This window comes from Sceloporus undulatus, chromosome 5 (genome assembly GCF_019175285.1).
Source record: "Sceloporus undulatus isolate JIND9_A2432 ecotype Alabama chromosome 5, SceUnd_v1.1, whole genome shotgun sequence".
Classification (NCBI taxonomy): Eukaryota; Metazoa; Chordata; class Lepidosauria; order Squamata; family Phrynosomatidae; genus Sceloporus; species Sceloporus undulatus.
This window is the reverse complement of record NC_056526.1, coordinates 186315733-186333197: the sequence shown is the minus strand read 5'-3', so window position 1 is coordinate 186333197 and position 17465 is coordinate 186315733. Positions and strand designations below refer to the sequence as shown.

At 40.2% G+C, this 17465-nt stretch overlaps 1 protein-coding gene across 6 annotated transcripts in view; it reads left to right on the top strand.

Annotated features, from left to right (window-relative positions):
- The window catches only part of CTNNA2 (catenin alpha 2), a 637223-nt gene that overhangs the window by 596769 nt on the left and 22989 nt on the right, over nt 1–17465 (top strand). For all 6 annotated transcript variants that reach the window (XM_042467966.1, XM_042467967.1, XM_042467968.1 and 3 more), the window contains 3 exons: nt 1417–1598; nt 4005–4110; nt 9687–9821. In XM_042467966.1, the coding sequence (XP_042323900.1) occupies nt 1417–1598; nt 4005–4110; nt 9687–9821 (423 nt within the window). The remainder of the gene's footprint in view (nt 1–1416; nt 1599–4004; nt 4111–9686; nt 9822–17465) is intronic.

Genomic DNA, 17465 nt, shown 5'->3' with positions numbered 1-17465 from the left:
GTTGCTATTTCACAAAGAGCATTTTCAACAACGGCTTCAAGACTCTGGAACAGACTTCCTGAGGAGATCTGCTCGGTGACCTCACTAGAGACATTTAGAAAAGCGGTTAAAACCAAGCTTTTTAGCCGAACATACCCCACCTGATATGAATACCCCCTGGATATGAATGACATGCCCTGTCTGTGTATGATCCCTGCCTGCTTGTTGATGCTATTGTTATTGTCTGATGTTGGATTTTTTATTGTTTTTAGCTGCTTTGAATTTTATGTAAACACTTGTGCTTTTATTAGTCTGTAACCCCGCTTCGATCCACTGGGAGAGGCAGGGAAACATTATTATTATTATTATTATTATTATTATTATTATTATTATTATTATTATTACCGTTAGATTTCAGTGATATGTGGGAATTACGATTTATTTATGTGGAAATTAGTACAAAAACATTACTAAGGATTCTGTATGGGTGTAGTATGGGAGGAGGTCAATGAGGGGGGTGACACCATGAATTACTGCACCGGGTGACACTAACCCAAGTGCGGATACAGCATTGATAAGAAGCCCTGATTACATGGCTTCTGGATCTATGGGGAGGACAAGTTGCCTGCGAAACCAGCATCCACAATGGGTCGATACGAACAACACTGTCCTCACACTCCCCTGGGTTAGTGGCTCACTCAGCCTAGGGCACTTTTTACTGATCTGTTCCATCCATCAGCTGATGATCCTCCTCCCCTCCCTGCACAATATGCAGTCCACATGCCCAATGGATTCTCTGGAGTTTCTGCCCTGATTCATGGCAAATGGAGAATCCTTTTATTACAGAGAATCACCCTGGAGTGAGGATTGGTCTATGTTTCACCTGTTTTGGTTTTGTGCAGCATTTAAACAGGTCAGGGCAGGAACAGGGCAGGAAAAATTATTTTGTTCCATGCAGGCATGGCCCATTTTTCCATTGGTTGCCATGGAAGCTGCTGGACCTTGCTGAAAAGTTGAAGCAGAATCAAATGTGTTTATGTGCACATGCATGCCACCAGTACAGACCTAACTGATTTCATTTCCCACAAAATAAAATTATATAGCTGGAAATGGGCGGGGGGGGGGGGGGGTTGCTGTGCTGAAGATTCCTCAGCAGTGTTTTCAGAAATCCTGAAAATGAAATACACAACTTTGATCCAAAAGGTGAAATCCAGAAGCTATGGGGTGTCAGCAACCATTGATTTATCCTGGGAATAATGTAAATTGCAGAAACAAACTGTTCCATCCAGTCCTCTGCAGATAACAAGATTAATCTCTCTTGAACTGGTGTCTCCAGTTACGCAGAATTTGTGAGGAGGTAGTTTTATTGCCTTTGTTCTTATGAAGAATTCATTTAAATGAAAAATAAAATGGTGAATGTGTTTGTCTTGAGTGCAGGCTATCATGGCTCAGCTTCCCCAGGAGGAGAAAGCTAAGATTGCAGAGCAAGTAGAGATATTCCACCAAGAAAAGAGCAAACTGGATGCTGAAGTAGCCAAGTGGGATGACAGTGGCAATGACATTATCGTACTGGCCAAGCAGATGTGCATGATCATGATGGAAATGACAGACTTCACGAGGTACGTGTTCTCATCCTCATCTTAATCATGAAGCTTGTTGAGAAGGAACCAACTCGAATGAAACTGTCCTCATGGGCTAGAAGGATTCAGCCCAGATTTTCTTTTTCTCCATCTCTCTCAAGTCTGTTTTGCCATTTCAAAAGGATGTCCAGCAGGAAGAGCAGTAGGTTGCTATAAAATAGCTTGAAAATGCCCAGTTCTGCCATGTCCTGTCCTAGATTTTCCTAGATACTCCTTCTCAATTTTCTATTGCTAATTTCCCCCTTATCATGAAATATTTAGGGAGAACTTACTGTTGGACAGCCTGTTCCTATTTGCCATGATATTCACCTCCTAATACCTTGTTTATCATTATGACAATGCTCTCTCGAGTTAAACATTTCCAGCAAACAAGCAAATTTAGGTACCAAAGAGATCCAAGAACCTAAAATATGACCACAGCTGTATGTCACTGAATTCACAGACAGGACACCCAGAGGTGCATGGTCATTGAGCATGACACCACAAAACTTAGTCTCACATTATTTCTTCTATTTTTCTTTATCCTGACCAGGTGAAATGTTCCTCTGCTAAGTTCATATCCATCTCTGTTTCCCACTGTGATAAGAGAATAGTCATTTGGTTTTGATTTCCAGGAACTCTAAAGTGCCTCCTAGGTTGTTGAGTGTGTGCGACAATGACTTTCTCCTCTTTGGAAAATAAATGGCACTTTACCAATGGCCTTACAGTGCAGCCATTTATAATGAATGATAAATCTAGTCCTGTACTGATTTATAACATCACATCACTGTAAGACCTCATTCTTTTAGAGGTGGTCAACGTGTGCAACCTGTCACCAAATTAATATTTCATAGGATTTTCTTAGGCAAGGAATCCTCACATGTGGTTTTTCCAGTTTCTTCCTCAGAAATATAGACTATAGCACTTGGTATTTGTTGGTAGTCTCCCATACAAATGCTAACCAGGGCTGACCTTGCCTAGCTTCCAAGATCAGACAGGATCTGGTGCTCCTATAATCCACCAGCTAGCTGGTTTTCTGCAAAATCAAAACAAAAGAACCTCCTCCCCACAAATAATCTTTCTGCAAGGAAGACATGTTCTCAAGGAAGATGTGTTCTGTAGCATAGCTTTCTTCTGGAAAATATTTTTTTTTCTTTCCACTGTTCGGGGAATTATCATTTCCCACCCATATGGAGTAGCATTTATTCATTTGAGCCCCAAGCTATGGTCTGAAGTGATGAAGACACAGGATTCTCATCTAGCAGATAACTAGATTTGCAACAAGACAGACACAGGATTCCCGTCTCAGAGATAACAAGATTACTAAGGCATTTGTGTTACAAATGAAAGAACTAAACTTTAAATTATATTTAGCGGTGTATATGGTGGGGTAGATGGGTGACACCCTTTGTCCTTTTCTTTCCAGCTGTGTGTTCCCTCAAAAACAAAGATTATTGTTGGCCCACTGAGGAGTGTCATAGTATTTTCCACATATACACATGGGCATGAACATAAAATACGATGAAGGTGGGGAGTTAAGTGTGTGTAGGGGAAGCATGACTGAACAGGAGAAAAGATTAAATGATCAATCCCACTTCTTTTATTCCTCTGCTGAACTGGAAGTATTGAACACTACTTTGACTTAAAAAGAAAATACTTTGAAACATGAAAGAGGAACGTTGTGCAGGTACGCTGCCTACTGAGCCTAAATTTTATATCCAGGTGATTATTCACCAAAAGCGCCTATATTTCTGTGCTTATTATTATAATGAACCCTTAAATGAGACCCCAAGGGTTCTTAGTCTTGTCTCTGTCGATTCCATTACTTGAGTCCTTATGTGCTATGAAAGAAGCAGCCACTTCAAGTGTGTCTGAGTGGACAACTGCTTTCTCTTTCACCACTTACTTTTGAAATATCCACATGTTACTCAGTTTTACTGTGACGTGAAGTACCTGCTCCCTCTCTTTCATGCTCAAATCTATTTGCCCCCATTCCCGGATTTGTTTTGGCAGCTTTTGCATTAAGCAATGCTAAGGGAATAACTGAGGGTTAGCGGAGGGGGTGGAGGGAGGGAGAGGAAAAAACGGTTTGTATGCCACCAGAGACACAGTCTTAATGAGCACTTAAAAATGCACATACTATTAAACATAGCTCATGAGCCTAGAGGCAAAATCAAAGCAAAGTGCTAGCAAAGCATTTTGGAGCGTTGACGGAAATCCAGCAAGTCTCCCCTTTCCGCCTTCTCTTAATCAGGTTATGTTATAATATGGTGATGTCACACTAAACTGGGAAGCCATGCTACCACTCTTACAGAAGAAGAACAAGGAGTAGTTAAAAAAATCTTACACTATTCCGTCATTTTATTCTCATAATTTAGTGTATTGTAAACACTTTGTATTTTCCAGGGGTAAGGGACCATTAAAGAATACATCTGATGTAATTAACGCTGCCAAGAAGATTGCAGAAGCAGGCTCACGAATGGACAAACTGGCCCGAGCTGTGGCTGATCAGGTAATTCCACCCATTCTCTTGAAAGGATTACAAACAGTAGACCCATCCTTCAAAGCAGTTTCCCCACCCTTTCTGATACATTCCCAGAGTTCAGAGTTAACTCCATCCTGAAATGCAAGGATTCCATCAAGTCATTTCCAACTCATGGTAACCTCAGGGTGAACCTATCACAGGGTGTTCTTGGCAAGATTTGTTCACAGATTGCTCTGAGGTTGAAAGAATGTAGCTTTCCCAAACTCGACCATTGGGTTTTCATGACTCAGGTCTAATCTGCACTTCAGAAATAATGCAGTTTGACAGCACTTTAACTACCATGGCTCAGTGCTATGGAATTATGGGACTTGTAGCAACCCTCCCACCCCTGGTCTTCCAGAGTCCTAGTCCAATACTCAGACCACTACTCCATGATGGCTTGATGTGGGGGTATGTAATCATTTTTGTCCCATAAGCTCACATAAATTGAGTACACATATATGTTCATTTATGCACACAAAGATGTTCATATGCACATACACACTTCTTGAGACATATACTGCCACACACATCCACAAAAATCTCAACATATGCATACACCCACAGATAACCCACAGACACATTCAGCATTCCCAGAATTGTCCAGTGAGTTTGCTCTTAACCTGACACTACTAGAAATGGAGAATCAGTGATCTCAGTAGCCATGGAAGAGAAATTCCCCCACAAAGTCCTGATAAAAGTGGAGAACGCCCTGACAGCTTTGGCACCCACATGGGGAACAGTCAAGGGATCTATGTGCCCGCAGGGCCAAAGGCTGTTCACCCCTGATGTGCAAGGCTGGGAAAGGTACATCCATTAATGTTGTTCACTCACAAGATTCCGCCTTTGTAGTGATGCCAACATTTGATATTTAACTGATTTTCATGAAGCCATAACCCTCTCCCCTCCACATTCAGGATTAATCTGCTTAAATGTAAATCTGACCACATGGGGCACATTTGTAAGAAACCCTCACAGTGAGAGAATGACAATGTCAACAGATGACACAGGAGAGGAGAGTCACAGGTATTCAGGAATACATTGTGCATTTCAAGCACCGCTCTGTTTCAGGGTCACACTCTATAAACTATTATTTTGTTTTAAAGATGTGATTGTACTGTTTAATTGTTGAGTATTATGTAATGTAATTTGCTCTATCTGAAGAGCTGCACTTGGAATGCCTAGGGCAAAGAAACCTTAGTATCCACACCTTCATTGTTCTGTGTCAATCCTTACTGCTACAGAGATACCGTAATCCTTCTGGTTTCTTTGTTTTCACATAATTGACCACCCACCCCATTTATTCTCCAGTTGTTTTCACTAAAGGCATGGAATTTGCTTGCTGTGTAACTTTTGAAATGCTTAAAATCACCAGCCTTTTCTCTGGGAAAAGCTTCTTTGGCTTTATATGGGGTCCTCAATAAAAAGTATCTCTCAGTTCAGGAAACAGCAAACTATCAAGAGCTGAATCCAAACTGTGTGTGAAGTTTAGGTCTGGCTCATGGGCTCGTAATGAGCTTTAATGCTCCCTGACACTGTTCCCACCCTTTGCTAAAAGTGTGTTGTGAAAAATGGACCAGGTGGTAGAGAAGGCTTGTAACAGTAGAGGATGTATTATGTTTTTCAACCTGGATATTGCTACAGGGCATCACAGAGCCTTTCTAATTCCTGTTGACTCAGAATGTCTATGCCATAAAACTAGTTGATTGTTTACGCTACAGTAGACCCATTGAATGAGTTGTTAGTAGGTAAGTCAACATTTATATACATCACATTGATTCAGCATGTCTACTCTAGGTGGAACTGGTGGTTAGATTTTGGCCTATGCTTTCAAGTGGGAGCCAACATGGTGTAGTGGCTTGAGTGTTGGACTAAACACCCAGAAAACCAGGGTTCACATTCCTACTCAGCCATGGAAAGAAACTCACTGGCTGACTCACTGGCAAGTCACACTTTCTCAGCAAAGAGAAAGGCAATGGTAAACTCTTCTCAATAAATCTTGCTAAGAAAACCCCAGGTTAGATTCACCTTAGGGTCTCGGTAAGTCAAAAATGACTTGAAGGCTCACAACAACAAACATGAGACGAATGTCACTGATTTAGACCCTCCAGGCAAAAATGCCCTGCTGTTACTTCCTCTCACAAAGATAAGTTATGGGGCAAGTGGTGAATCAGAGGGGAAACTTTGCAGAGAGCTCTTTTGTGAGCCTCAAAGTACATGCTCAAAGGACTCTGAAAGAGAGTTTCCAGAAGTTCTCTGAGAGAGCATAGAATAATTGCGCTAATTACAAGTTGAATTGTAAAAGACTTACTCATCATTACTTGTGAGTGATATAGATAGAAATCAGAGTAGCTCTTGGACATATGGATTAGGACTACTAGAGGCATGGTTATTTAAAAAAAAATCAGCAGGGGTTGTTTGCCCTCATTTAAAGTCTCAAATACAAGGAGATTTTATGGAAGTTCTGAGACCTCTACGCAATGTAAACTTTTTATGAACTGTTCTATTTTTAATTACTGTTCTAAAGAAAGAGAGAGTGTGTGTAAGTTCTAATTTGCTGCAAAGTACTTCTATTTAAGCCCTTTCCCAGCTCTCCAGGGAGTTTGTTTTAAGGTTTCTTTCAGATACAAGGCCTCCAGAGTGGAATAAATATAATGGTAGTAAATGGCTACTAAGTAGGGAAATGCCGTTTTGGGATTCGCACTTGAAAGATGTGGCAACCTCTTGCGAGGAGAGGGAGGGGAAAAACTGATTTCATGGCATTATCATATACCCAGAAGAAGAGATTAGCCTTAACTACCCTAGAGAATTTTCACAGCACTGGTGTTATTGACTTAGAAGAGAAAATAAGCTATATAATTACTGTTTGGGTGCCTAGCACTCTGTACAGTTTTCTGTTAATGCTTTATCAGCACCCCCCTGAGCTATGCTTCTCCTTCCATCTTGCCAAGTTCACATTTCTGTGTGTATTTCTGAGGCTTTCCCCATATTTGAGTTCTTTCTTCTAGGGATAGTTGAGAATTTCGGGATGGAGTTGGAAAGAATGGCAAGATCTTGTCTAGCTTCCCTGCCATTAAGGAATCTACCACTAAAGTAGTCTTGAAAGATGGCCACCGAACTTTGGTTAAGAAACCTCAAAAGAAAGGGAATCTACCATCTTCCAAATTAGTCTGTTCCACTGTCAACTTGTTTTGCATGTTTGCAGGAGAACTTTACAAAATTTAGAAATATGTACCTTCATACATTGAAAATTTCTATACTGATATATTGTTTCCTGCACTGAAAATGGTGTATTTGGACAGTTATTGTGTGCAAAATTCACATGTTGGTTATTTGCATATGAAACAGTATATTCTGCACAGTAATTAATATTTCAGTGTGTGACAGAATAATGTTTCTACACAGAAATATCATTCTCTGTACAAAACAACCACATGCAGATTTTGCAGAGAATAAGTCCTGAATTGTGAATCGGCTTTGCAAACTGTGTGGTTTTCAAAGATTTTCTTACAGAGGAAGAATCTTCCCTCGAAAACACACTTAGTGAAGAATAGCATCCCTGCAATGTGAAGGTGTATGAGTGGTCACAGTCTTTTGTCCTTCTCAAGCTGCCACCTGAATTGTTTCAGTTGGCCTAATAGGAGAGCTGGCTCTAAAAATAAATTTATGAATTGGATGTTACCTTCTCACTTGCCCCTACAAACTTTGACTCAGTTTCTCCAGATTCACCATTCCCACTCTTTCTTTTCATAATGCTGATGTTCACTTGAGTTTGATCATGCCTCGGACTGTATGCTAGGGTTGTCCTCCCACTACTGTTGGACTGCAGCTCTCAGCAGTCCTTGTCACCACAGTCCATAATGAGGAATGTTAAAAGTTGCTGTTCAATAACTTCCAGAAGGTCACTAGCTTTCTCCTAATGCTCTAAAACCCATGTGTTTAATTTTATCCTGTTGATCCTCAACTTGTGGATTCATACCCTTAGCCTGAGGTCTCTAACCTGAAAGTATATAACAGCAAGTGAGCAGCATGCTTCATTCTAAAGCATGGACCTTGAATATATCCAGAACAATGTTTTGACAGAAGTTGGATCCTAGGGCACATGAACACTCCCCCTTAATTTGGAGTATTATGCTGTGGTAGTTAACCCCGGTTGCATGATGCTGGCCAAACATGTCCAGAAGGTTGTGTATACGTACAGTGGTACCCCGGGATACGAATTGATCGCGTTACGAAATTTCCGGGATACGAAAAAGTTAGATTGGAAAAAACTGTTCCGGGATACGAAGGTTTTTTCGGGTTACGAATTTTTTTTCGGCGCAAAATTCAAACGCGCGGCTTTCCAGCGCTAACGGAAAGCCTTTTCGGGTTGCGATGCATCGGGTTACGAACGGGGGGGCGGAACGAATTAATTTCTAACCCGCAGGTAGCACTGTATAAACAACTGGGTTGCTCTGGATCTAACCCCATCCAGCTGTCCTCACTTTCAACACACCCAGTTCACCAGAGTAAACAGCTTTTTCTGTTAAACCAAATTAGTGACTTAAGGAAATGGATTTACTGTGTGTGTCATGAGCACTCATTGCACCAGATATGGCATGAGTTCAAGGGTTTGGGACAGTGGAGACAAGCTTCCAGACTCAGCCTTCCAGTATACCAGTGAAGATTATGCACTAGCACTATTGCCAATCCCAATTTGACTGCACATGTTGGGGTTCAAATTGGGGACAACAATGTATGGATTTCATCTCCTCCATTACTAAAAAAGAACTTTGCAGGTTGGCATTTTCTTGGGGAAGAACCAGTTATTAGAAATGTGGCTTTCTAGCCAGGTTTCATTGCACTGAATTATAAGATGCAGTACTTTTGAGGTCAACTAATAATGTTAATGGTGTGGATTGTTATATTGTACTGTCGGCTGGAGGGAGTACATCTTTAGTTATTATGAAAATTGTCATCAGCCTGCCCTTACCCTCTGAAATGTCACATAAATTGTCTAACACTGACTTAGTTTGACCAGATTTAATTGTGCCTATTTCTTTTCTTTTTATTTGTACAATACGTCACAAGAGCACCATGGGTAGCATTCCCACTCATAAAATGAAGTTGTCCTTTGGTGGATGCCACATGACAAATGGATTACTTTCTATACTTATTAAAGGTTTACGGACCTGAAAGCATCTCCTTCAAATGTGGTCCATCTTGTATAATAAATATAAAGTGTTTTGAGCATCAGCAGAACCTTCTGATTATGGCAAACTGAGTCCTGTCCTAAGGAAACAGTTACAGAGACTACTCTGTCTGTTTCACAGCTCATCAGGTAACTGACAAACAATGCTGCTGGTGATTCTTTTTTAAAGAATTTGGATGTCCGTGTATTTTAATTCTCAGTCTTGAGCTATGAGAGATTGCTAACCATTATTAAATACAATTTAGCCAAAGGGTTAAACCAGACAAATGCTTCTAATATGACGTTGACAACTCTGCAGGTTCTTCCCTGTATATTCAGTGTATAAATCAAAGGAAATCAAATGCATGCTGTTTATCTCTCATTTTATTTGCAGTGCCCTGATTCAGCCTGTAAACAAGATCTATTAGCATACCTTCAGCGCATTGCCCTGTACTGTCACCAGCTCAATATCTGTAGCAAGGTGAAGGCAGAAGTCCAGAACTTGGGAGGAGAACTTATTGTATCCGGGGTAAGCTAGCTTCTGTATTTTACTGTTTGCATGTCCTGCTTATTATATTTTCAAAGTATGTTTTCCCATTAGGGTAGCTATATTTCAAAGATGCTGTTGTATAACTAATCCTAAACAGGTCTTTTCCTCTTTAAACGAGAGATCACCATTGTTAGTCCAGTTATAGCCCTGATAATTTAATGGTTATTAACCATTATTATTAAATTACTATTAATTACAATTAAATAACAATTGATTATGAACATTAATTATTATATTGTTATTCTCTATCTACCAAATGCCCCTTTCTCCTTTAAAAATCTGAGTTGAAAATCTCTTGAGAGTCAAGAGGTTGGGAAAGTTAGAGTTTGGACAACACCTCATAGAGTCCCCAGGTATTGCAAGAAGGTGATTCTAGAAGGTACTATCCAAAAATTAACCATAACTTCAAAGATTGACATGGGTAGAACCTTGTCCCTATTGCCCTTTTGAGCTAAGAGAGAGAATACAAATATCTTGAAATCAAGAGCAAGAAGTACACTGAAGGCCAGAAGTTGCTTCTAAAGGTGCATCTACACTGTGGAAATAATGTAGTTTGGCACTACTTTAACTGCCAAGGCCCCATCGTACTGGATCCTGGAGTTTGTAGTTTTGTGAGGCACCAGCATACTTTGGCAGATAAGGCTAAAGACCTTGTAAAACTACAAATCTCAAGATTCCATAGGATAGAGCTGCAGCATATAAAGTGGTGTCAAACTGCATTATCTTTGCAGTGTAGATGTGCCCTAAGTTGCCATTTATGCATCCCTACTTTATGGTTCCTTGCATCTTTATTCCCACCCCACCAGCTTTTCTCAGTATCCACGTTACACAGTAAAATGCACTCCTGTTTTCAAAACAATCTTTTGTAATCTATTAGGAAGTCCCTGCCAAGTCATACATACTATATTTATTTGGAGCTTTTTAATATGGTGGCTTCTTGAAAATTCACTCTCTTTCATGATCCCCAGCCATTTCCCTCCCGTGAGCTCAGAGCTGTGCAACTCTATATGAAGAGCCCATTTGGTTTTGAGGTAGGGTAGGGGTCATGCAGTTGCCTTCACTTTAAGTCAGGTACAGACTGAGTTGAGCAAAAATCACAAAAACATAATACAGTAGACCCTTGTTATCTGCTGGGGTTTGCTTCCAGGAACCCCCGTGAATGACAAAATCCATGTACGCTCAAGTCCCATTAAATACAATGGCATAGCAAAATCATGTCCCTTGTATAAAATGGAAAAATTAAGGTTTGATACTTGAAATTTATACTTTTTTTGAATATTTTCAAGCCATGTATGCTTGAATCTGTGTATAAAAATCCATGTATAAGGAGGGCCAACTGTAGACAGAAAACAAAACAAACATTTTTTAAAAAATAGGGCAGGGGGAAGGAGCAGCTTAGAATAGTTCACCAATTATGGTGATGCCAATGTGAGAAGTTTCCATCACATCATATTTGTGAAGCAGATCCCAACAACCAGCCCCAGTGAATGCCATGAGCATTTGATCCATTCAGATCCTTTCAGCATTAACCTAGTTGTGTTGAAGCCATTTTTCTATGAATGGAACCCATGTGGATGCATAAATTTAAATAATTCAGCCATAGGAAGGTTCAGTCATAAGCAATAAGGAATAGATTATCCAGAGACCAGCCTGCCCTCATGCCATAAATACCAATTCTGAAGGTCCACCACTGTTCAGCATGGCCAAGAAATAAAATGTGGAATGATATGGTTCCCATGGAAATATAGGTAATGACACATTCAAGGCAGAGACTTTGTGTGGCATCCATATCTGCAGGTTGGTGAATTTGCTTTGGTTTTCTGTTCAAGGAGCTATCCAAGGTACAGAACGCTCTCCTAAAATAGGTTCAGTGACTTGAATAGTTCCTTCAAAATCCAGAGTAAGATCTGGAACAGGTTCACTTACCCAACCGACATGGAAGGCCCCAGCCACTGCTGACTCAAAACATAACCAAAAGTAGGAGGAACTGGAAAAATCCACTAAAACTGATGTCAAAAAGATGCTGAGTCGCAATATATACAAAAATAACGATTTTATTCCACAAATTAGCCTAGTGCATTTGGCCAAGATATATTTTATGGCCTTCTTCAAGAGGGGGGAGTGCACTGAGTCTCTTCTCCACATCACGTCCCCAGTTCTTGTACCTCACAATGGATCAGATAGTTCAATTTGTGGGGGGGGGGACTTTTTTCAATATACATCCTGAAACTCAGTGTCTTTTTCACATCAAGGATACCAATGCCAGAGACTGCAAAGCCTGCAATCTCACATTGGTTCTATCTGGCGCACTGTCACTGACAGAAATGCCATAGTAATGTGGTGTGTGTTCTTTCTCTGCCTCCGTTTCTCTCCCTCCCTCTCCCATATGTGTCCTTAGATCCTTGCAGTTATACCACCCTTCCTCCATAGATAGAGAGGCATACACACAAACACACACAGAGAAAATCACAAGGACAGGCATTTTGCAAAAAACAGGCCAGTAGATGGGATTTTCAATCTGAGTGGAAAATTTTTGGTGAAAGCATCTTTGTGATCCTGCTTAAATGTTCTGCTTTCCTTACTCTCCTCTCTCTCCGGAACCGCATGTCAACTGTTGTAATTTTAAAATCTTGATGTTCTTGCAGCTGTGGAGCCAGCCAGCCTTCATCTTTCTACCTCTTACCTAACAGGCATTAGATCTTTCTCCTTTGACCTGCTGGATCTGCTTCCCATCCTCATTAATTATGATCACTTTCACATGCCTCTGACCAGTTTCTCCAATCAGCACGTGCATCGGCTTTGCAGTTGTACTTTTCTTTTCCTTTCTGTCTTTGCTCTCCTTATCGCCTGCAAGATGCTGGCGCTGGGCCACCGCTCAAATAGCTTGCCTCAGTTGTTGTTGGCATACCATCACATGCTGTGAAATCAAAGCAGCCAAACTGTTTGACTTTTCCATTCCCAGTTTGGTCGTCTTTAGCATCTGTTGCTTCCAAACTTTCATCACCACCGTCTTTATAATTTTGTTCCTCATTTAGCCATAATCCTAAGTAATGCCAGCCCCATCCTTGTGAATAACGAATTGCCTTTGGCATTACCATTCACAATATGTGTTGGAAGCCAAAACTCAAATCCAAAGATCGCTGGTATCAGCCTCTCTTGATACCTCCCTCCCAAATATGAAATTTGTACTTTTTTTCTTTTGGAGAATATCATATATTTTATTATACATATTTTAAAAAATAAACAAAACTTGAGTTTAATACTTTGCTGGCAGTCAGTAATTTGCTGCATAGCTTCAAAGTGCTGGGTACTGTATGCTCCAGGACTATCCAGAGATCTGGATTCCCACTTCACTTCATCTGTAGCCTCCTTGCCTACTTCCTGCTTTCTGCTTCCATCTTGTTCTTCATTCTCTCTTGGATAGCTTATTGCAAATAAATTGCATTTTATTTGCATACAATGACAAAATATCATTGCTCTGAAATGTGCATACAGTACAGTGCTCATTGCTTCTCGCAAAAGACTGCCAGTCAGAAAACTGCCATTTATATTTTTTATAATTCTGGCCCATCATCTATTTATGGGCTCAGCTTGGATAATAGCACCATACAGGTATATATTCTCCAAAGAAGACTGATATGCATGCTTTGTTGTCTGGTGATGTTTGTGTTGAAATCGTCTCTGAGTTATTTGGTATTTGCAATGAACCTATGGCTAGAGAACCACAGAAACGTTTTTTGGTGTTTGGTACAGAGTTGTATATTTGTCTGGCTTTCTGTTTTTAATTCTTTAGGATCTTCCTTAAGGATCCAGTACGGTTGAGATGGGAATATCACCACTCCTGGAGTTTTTCATCTCATTAAACAACAAATAACATAAAAAGAACTTGAACCGAAATGAGAATATTGTGATGGTTCTAATCAATGAGTAATCAAGTGAGCTTGGAGGAATTTATTTGTTGCAGGGGGGATGTAAAGATTCCAATATTTTTTTCTTGCAAGTGAGGGAGAGTAATTTCCTCAGCTTTCTTCCCACTGCAGAGAAGACAAATATGTCTGTAAAGTTCTCCTTTGGAATTGCATATCCTGGAGTGTTTGGGGAAATCATGCTACACAGAAATGCTCTCTCTTTTTTTGTACAAAACAGCAGTTTTTCACACACACACAAACTTACATGGCTATATTTGTGCAACTGCCCTCCTCCAGTTTTCAGACAAAGAAATTATCTGTTTCTGAACAGAATAATTTCCCAAAACATTTCAGGATGTATAAATACTGGATGAAACCTGTGCAAAATTCTTGCTGCTGTGTTATTCATCCCAACTGGGCTTTTCAAGTATCAACCCCCCCTTTTTTTTGGCTAGAAAATGATATCATTTCTTTCTTTGATTTATGCATTAATATCTTCACATTTGAGCTGTATGGAAGTGAGTGATTATAGTAACATCAGCTGTTCAAAGTGGCCAGTTATACATGTGTCCAAACATGAGGTGATGTCTGTGTGTGCAGTTCAGTACCATTGAATGTGAGCATAATCTTGTTTCCTCCTGCAACTTCATCTTCAAATACTAGATGCACAGATAGGGGCTCTATGGAAATGGACACTTCAACAGGTTAAAAGCAGGAATAGAAGTGTTAACCCCAACCACTCCTTCATGTGTCAGAGAAAGAACTATAAATGTGCTGGTGTGCTTTGGTTTAGCCTTACTAATAGTGCTGACAGATCTAGGAATTTAATTGTACCTGTTTTTATTGATTGTTAATTCAAATTGCATGCCATTTCATATTACAGATGGAAGAGTGATAGACAAACAGATAATGCATACATACATTATACAGATACAAGCAGATAATGCATGCGGGTTGTAATCCCACCTCGATCCATTTGGGAGAGGTGGGAAAATATAAATAACTTATTATTATTATTATTATTATTATTATTATTATTATTATTATTATTATTTCATAGCAGACCCTGTCTTAGGAAAGGCATTTCTTCCTTTGCCTCTTCTATGAGAGGGCTCATCAACCATATTTCTTAGGCATTTTGGTTCATTGAGTGAGCAGGGTAGGAGAGAAAAGTCAGGTTTGGATGGCTTCTGCTGTTGATGGGATGCTTCTAGAGAACATTTTGAGTCCCTAAATGTTAGTCATGCTCTAGTCAGGAAAAGGAAACAGGTGGTGTGGGAAGGTGAGAGAAGTAGGCCTCTGATCATGAAATGTTGGGTCCTTACCAAGAGGAGGAGAAGGCTATCTTCCAACTCCACCTTCCAAATACATCTATCTTGCGTGGTTGGAAATAAAATCTAGGCCTGGAATAACTGAGCCAGTGTGGTATAGTGGTTTGAGTGGTTTGAGTGTTGGGCTAGGACTCTGGGACCACAAGGTTTGAATTTCCGCTCCATCTCCATGGAAATCCACTGGGTGACCTTGGGCAAGTTACACGTTCTGTGCCTTAAAAGTAGGCAATGGCAAACCTCCTCTGAAGAAATCTTGCAAAGAGAATCCCAGTATGGTGTTAACCTAAGTAGAAAATGACTGAAAGGCATGTAACAACAACCAATAACTGGCTTAATTTGGTTCCAGCAATGCAACTGTTAGATTTTTAGGCTATGTTACAGTAGTTCTGGAAGAAAAAATTTCACTGTGTCAAGTAGGAGTAAGATGAACATTCTCCAAAGTAATTTTTTGACAGTGGAACTAAGAGTTTGAAATTATCAGTTAATGTGTGATTGTCAATTACTCTGTAAATTCACTCAGTGCAGGAGGAGGGAGTGGTGCCATCATGTCTCTCCCAACACTGCTGCCACTACCAGCCATGCCTTTATGGTAGCCTTATGTACAGTGAGCCTGCGCCATATCCGGGCTTCCCTTCCATGGCTTTCAGCATAAATGCTGAAGCTGCGGCACAATGTAATGAATTATTTTCAATTAGGGGTGAGCATACGCAATTTTCCCCTTGTGCGGGGGGGAGGGTCTGGTACAGATCCCCCGTGTAAGGGAAGAGAGGACTGTACGGTGTCGATGGAAAAGCATGTAATTCTTCCTTTTTAATGCACGATGGCTGGAGAGTGTAGCCAGCAGTCACATCTATATTTAACGATTGATTGTATCCTATGGAGGAGATCTGACTTTCCCCCCATATTTGTGTTGAATATGGAGAAAGCTGGTGACTTCTGTACTCCCCTAGACTGAAGACTAAGTAGAAAGGGATAAACCATCAGGAGCCTCATTTCTCTGTGAATAGCAATTGTCAGTAACCCTAGGGATTCGCTCTGAGTTTTATTGTCAAATTAAGGGCATAATATAGAAAATGCAGACATGAAATAGCTGAAAACGACTTTATTCAAGGCTCGTAAGGGATGATCACCAATAAAACAGTTGGACTATTACACAGTTATTGGGAAAAAAAACATGTCAGCACTAGAAAACAGAATGGTAATTTTTGAAAAAACATATCCACCACCATTTTAATCAATGAAGTTGTCATGTTCTTCTAAGCACAGGCCGCCTGTTTAAGAGTGACACTTGGTATGTTTAAATTGCACTCTCTTTCTGTGCTTTATTCACCCCTTAGCAGTGGTGTAGCTGTGTTTACTTAAAGGAGATCCATTTGTCAATGGACAATTTCTGGTTAATGTTGTGAACCTTTTTCTATTGGAACAACATTTTTGTTTACACTTGGGTTCTTCAGGACTTGGGGACTGTAAGCCCACTGTAAAAAAAAAAAAAGCCCAAAGCAAACTTTGTTGTTGTTGGAGCATGGGTGGCCTTGCAAAAAAATACTTTTAATAAAATCTGAGAGCAGTTTCTTAGTGACACAAGGAGGAAGTTACAAGTTGAAAGTGGATTTTCTTCCCCTTTGTTGAGCTTTGGGTCAAAACCAGTCTCTGAACCTTTTTCAGGCTCTTGTGTTGCATTCTTACAAAAGGCATGACCCTCTTCCAGCTGAACTATGGAATGCTCATACTTCCTTAGTTCATTGGACTTTAAGGTGGCCTGCGGGGTACCAAAGTGCTATTGCTTTGACTTGTTGAAAGATGCCACATGAAAACAATAAAGGGACTAGAGAGGTAGATAACTGTCACACCAACATGTACTTTTACAGTCAGTTTACACAAGGGATCTTGTTGCTGTGTGTAGTTCTGTCTGTATGAGGAGAAACTTATTGAGGAAACTGATAGAACAATTCATTTTGTGGCAATTTCTGTGACTGAAACAAATCCCCAAAGCTTTACCACATAATGAACAACACATTGGAGATAAAAGGCAGGATGGCAGCCACAGTTTTTTGGGCTATGAAACCATGTTCTAGAAGAGTTTATTCGTGACATTTCACCAGCAGCTGTGGCTGGCATCTCAGAGAATGCTGACATGGAAGAGAATGGGGTATATATATTGTTGGTTGAGAGGAGGTGATTTGCAAAAATCAGCAGTAGCAGAATATGTTATAAACCATCCTGGGCATAAAATGCTGTTCAAAAACAATAAAATTCTGAACCATGCCAACAGCTATCAGGTCAGAATGCACAGGGAACAGGAAAGAAGAAACCCTTACAGTGAACAAAGTTTGGGTCCCAGTCCTAAAAAACAGCAAAATCACGACTCAGCAAATGCAAATGAA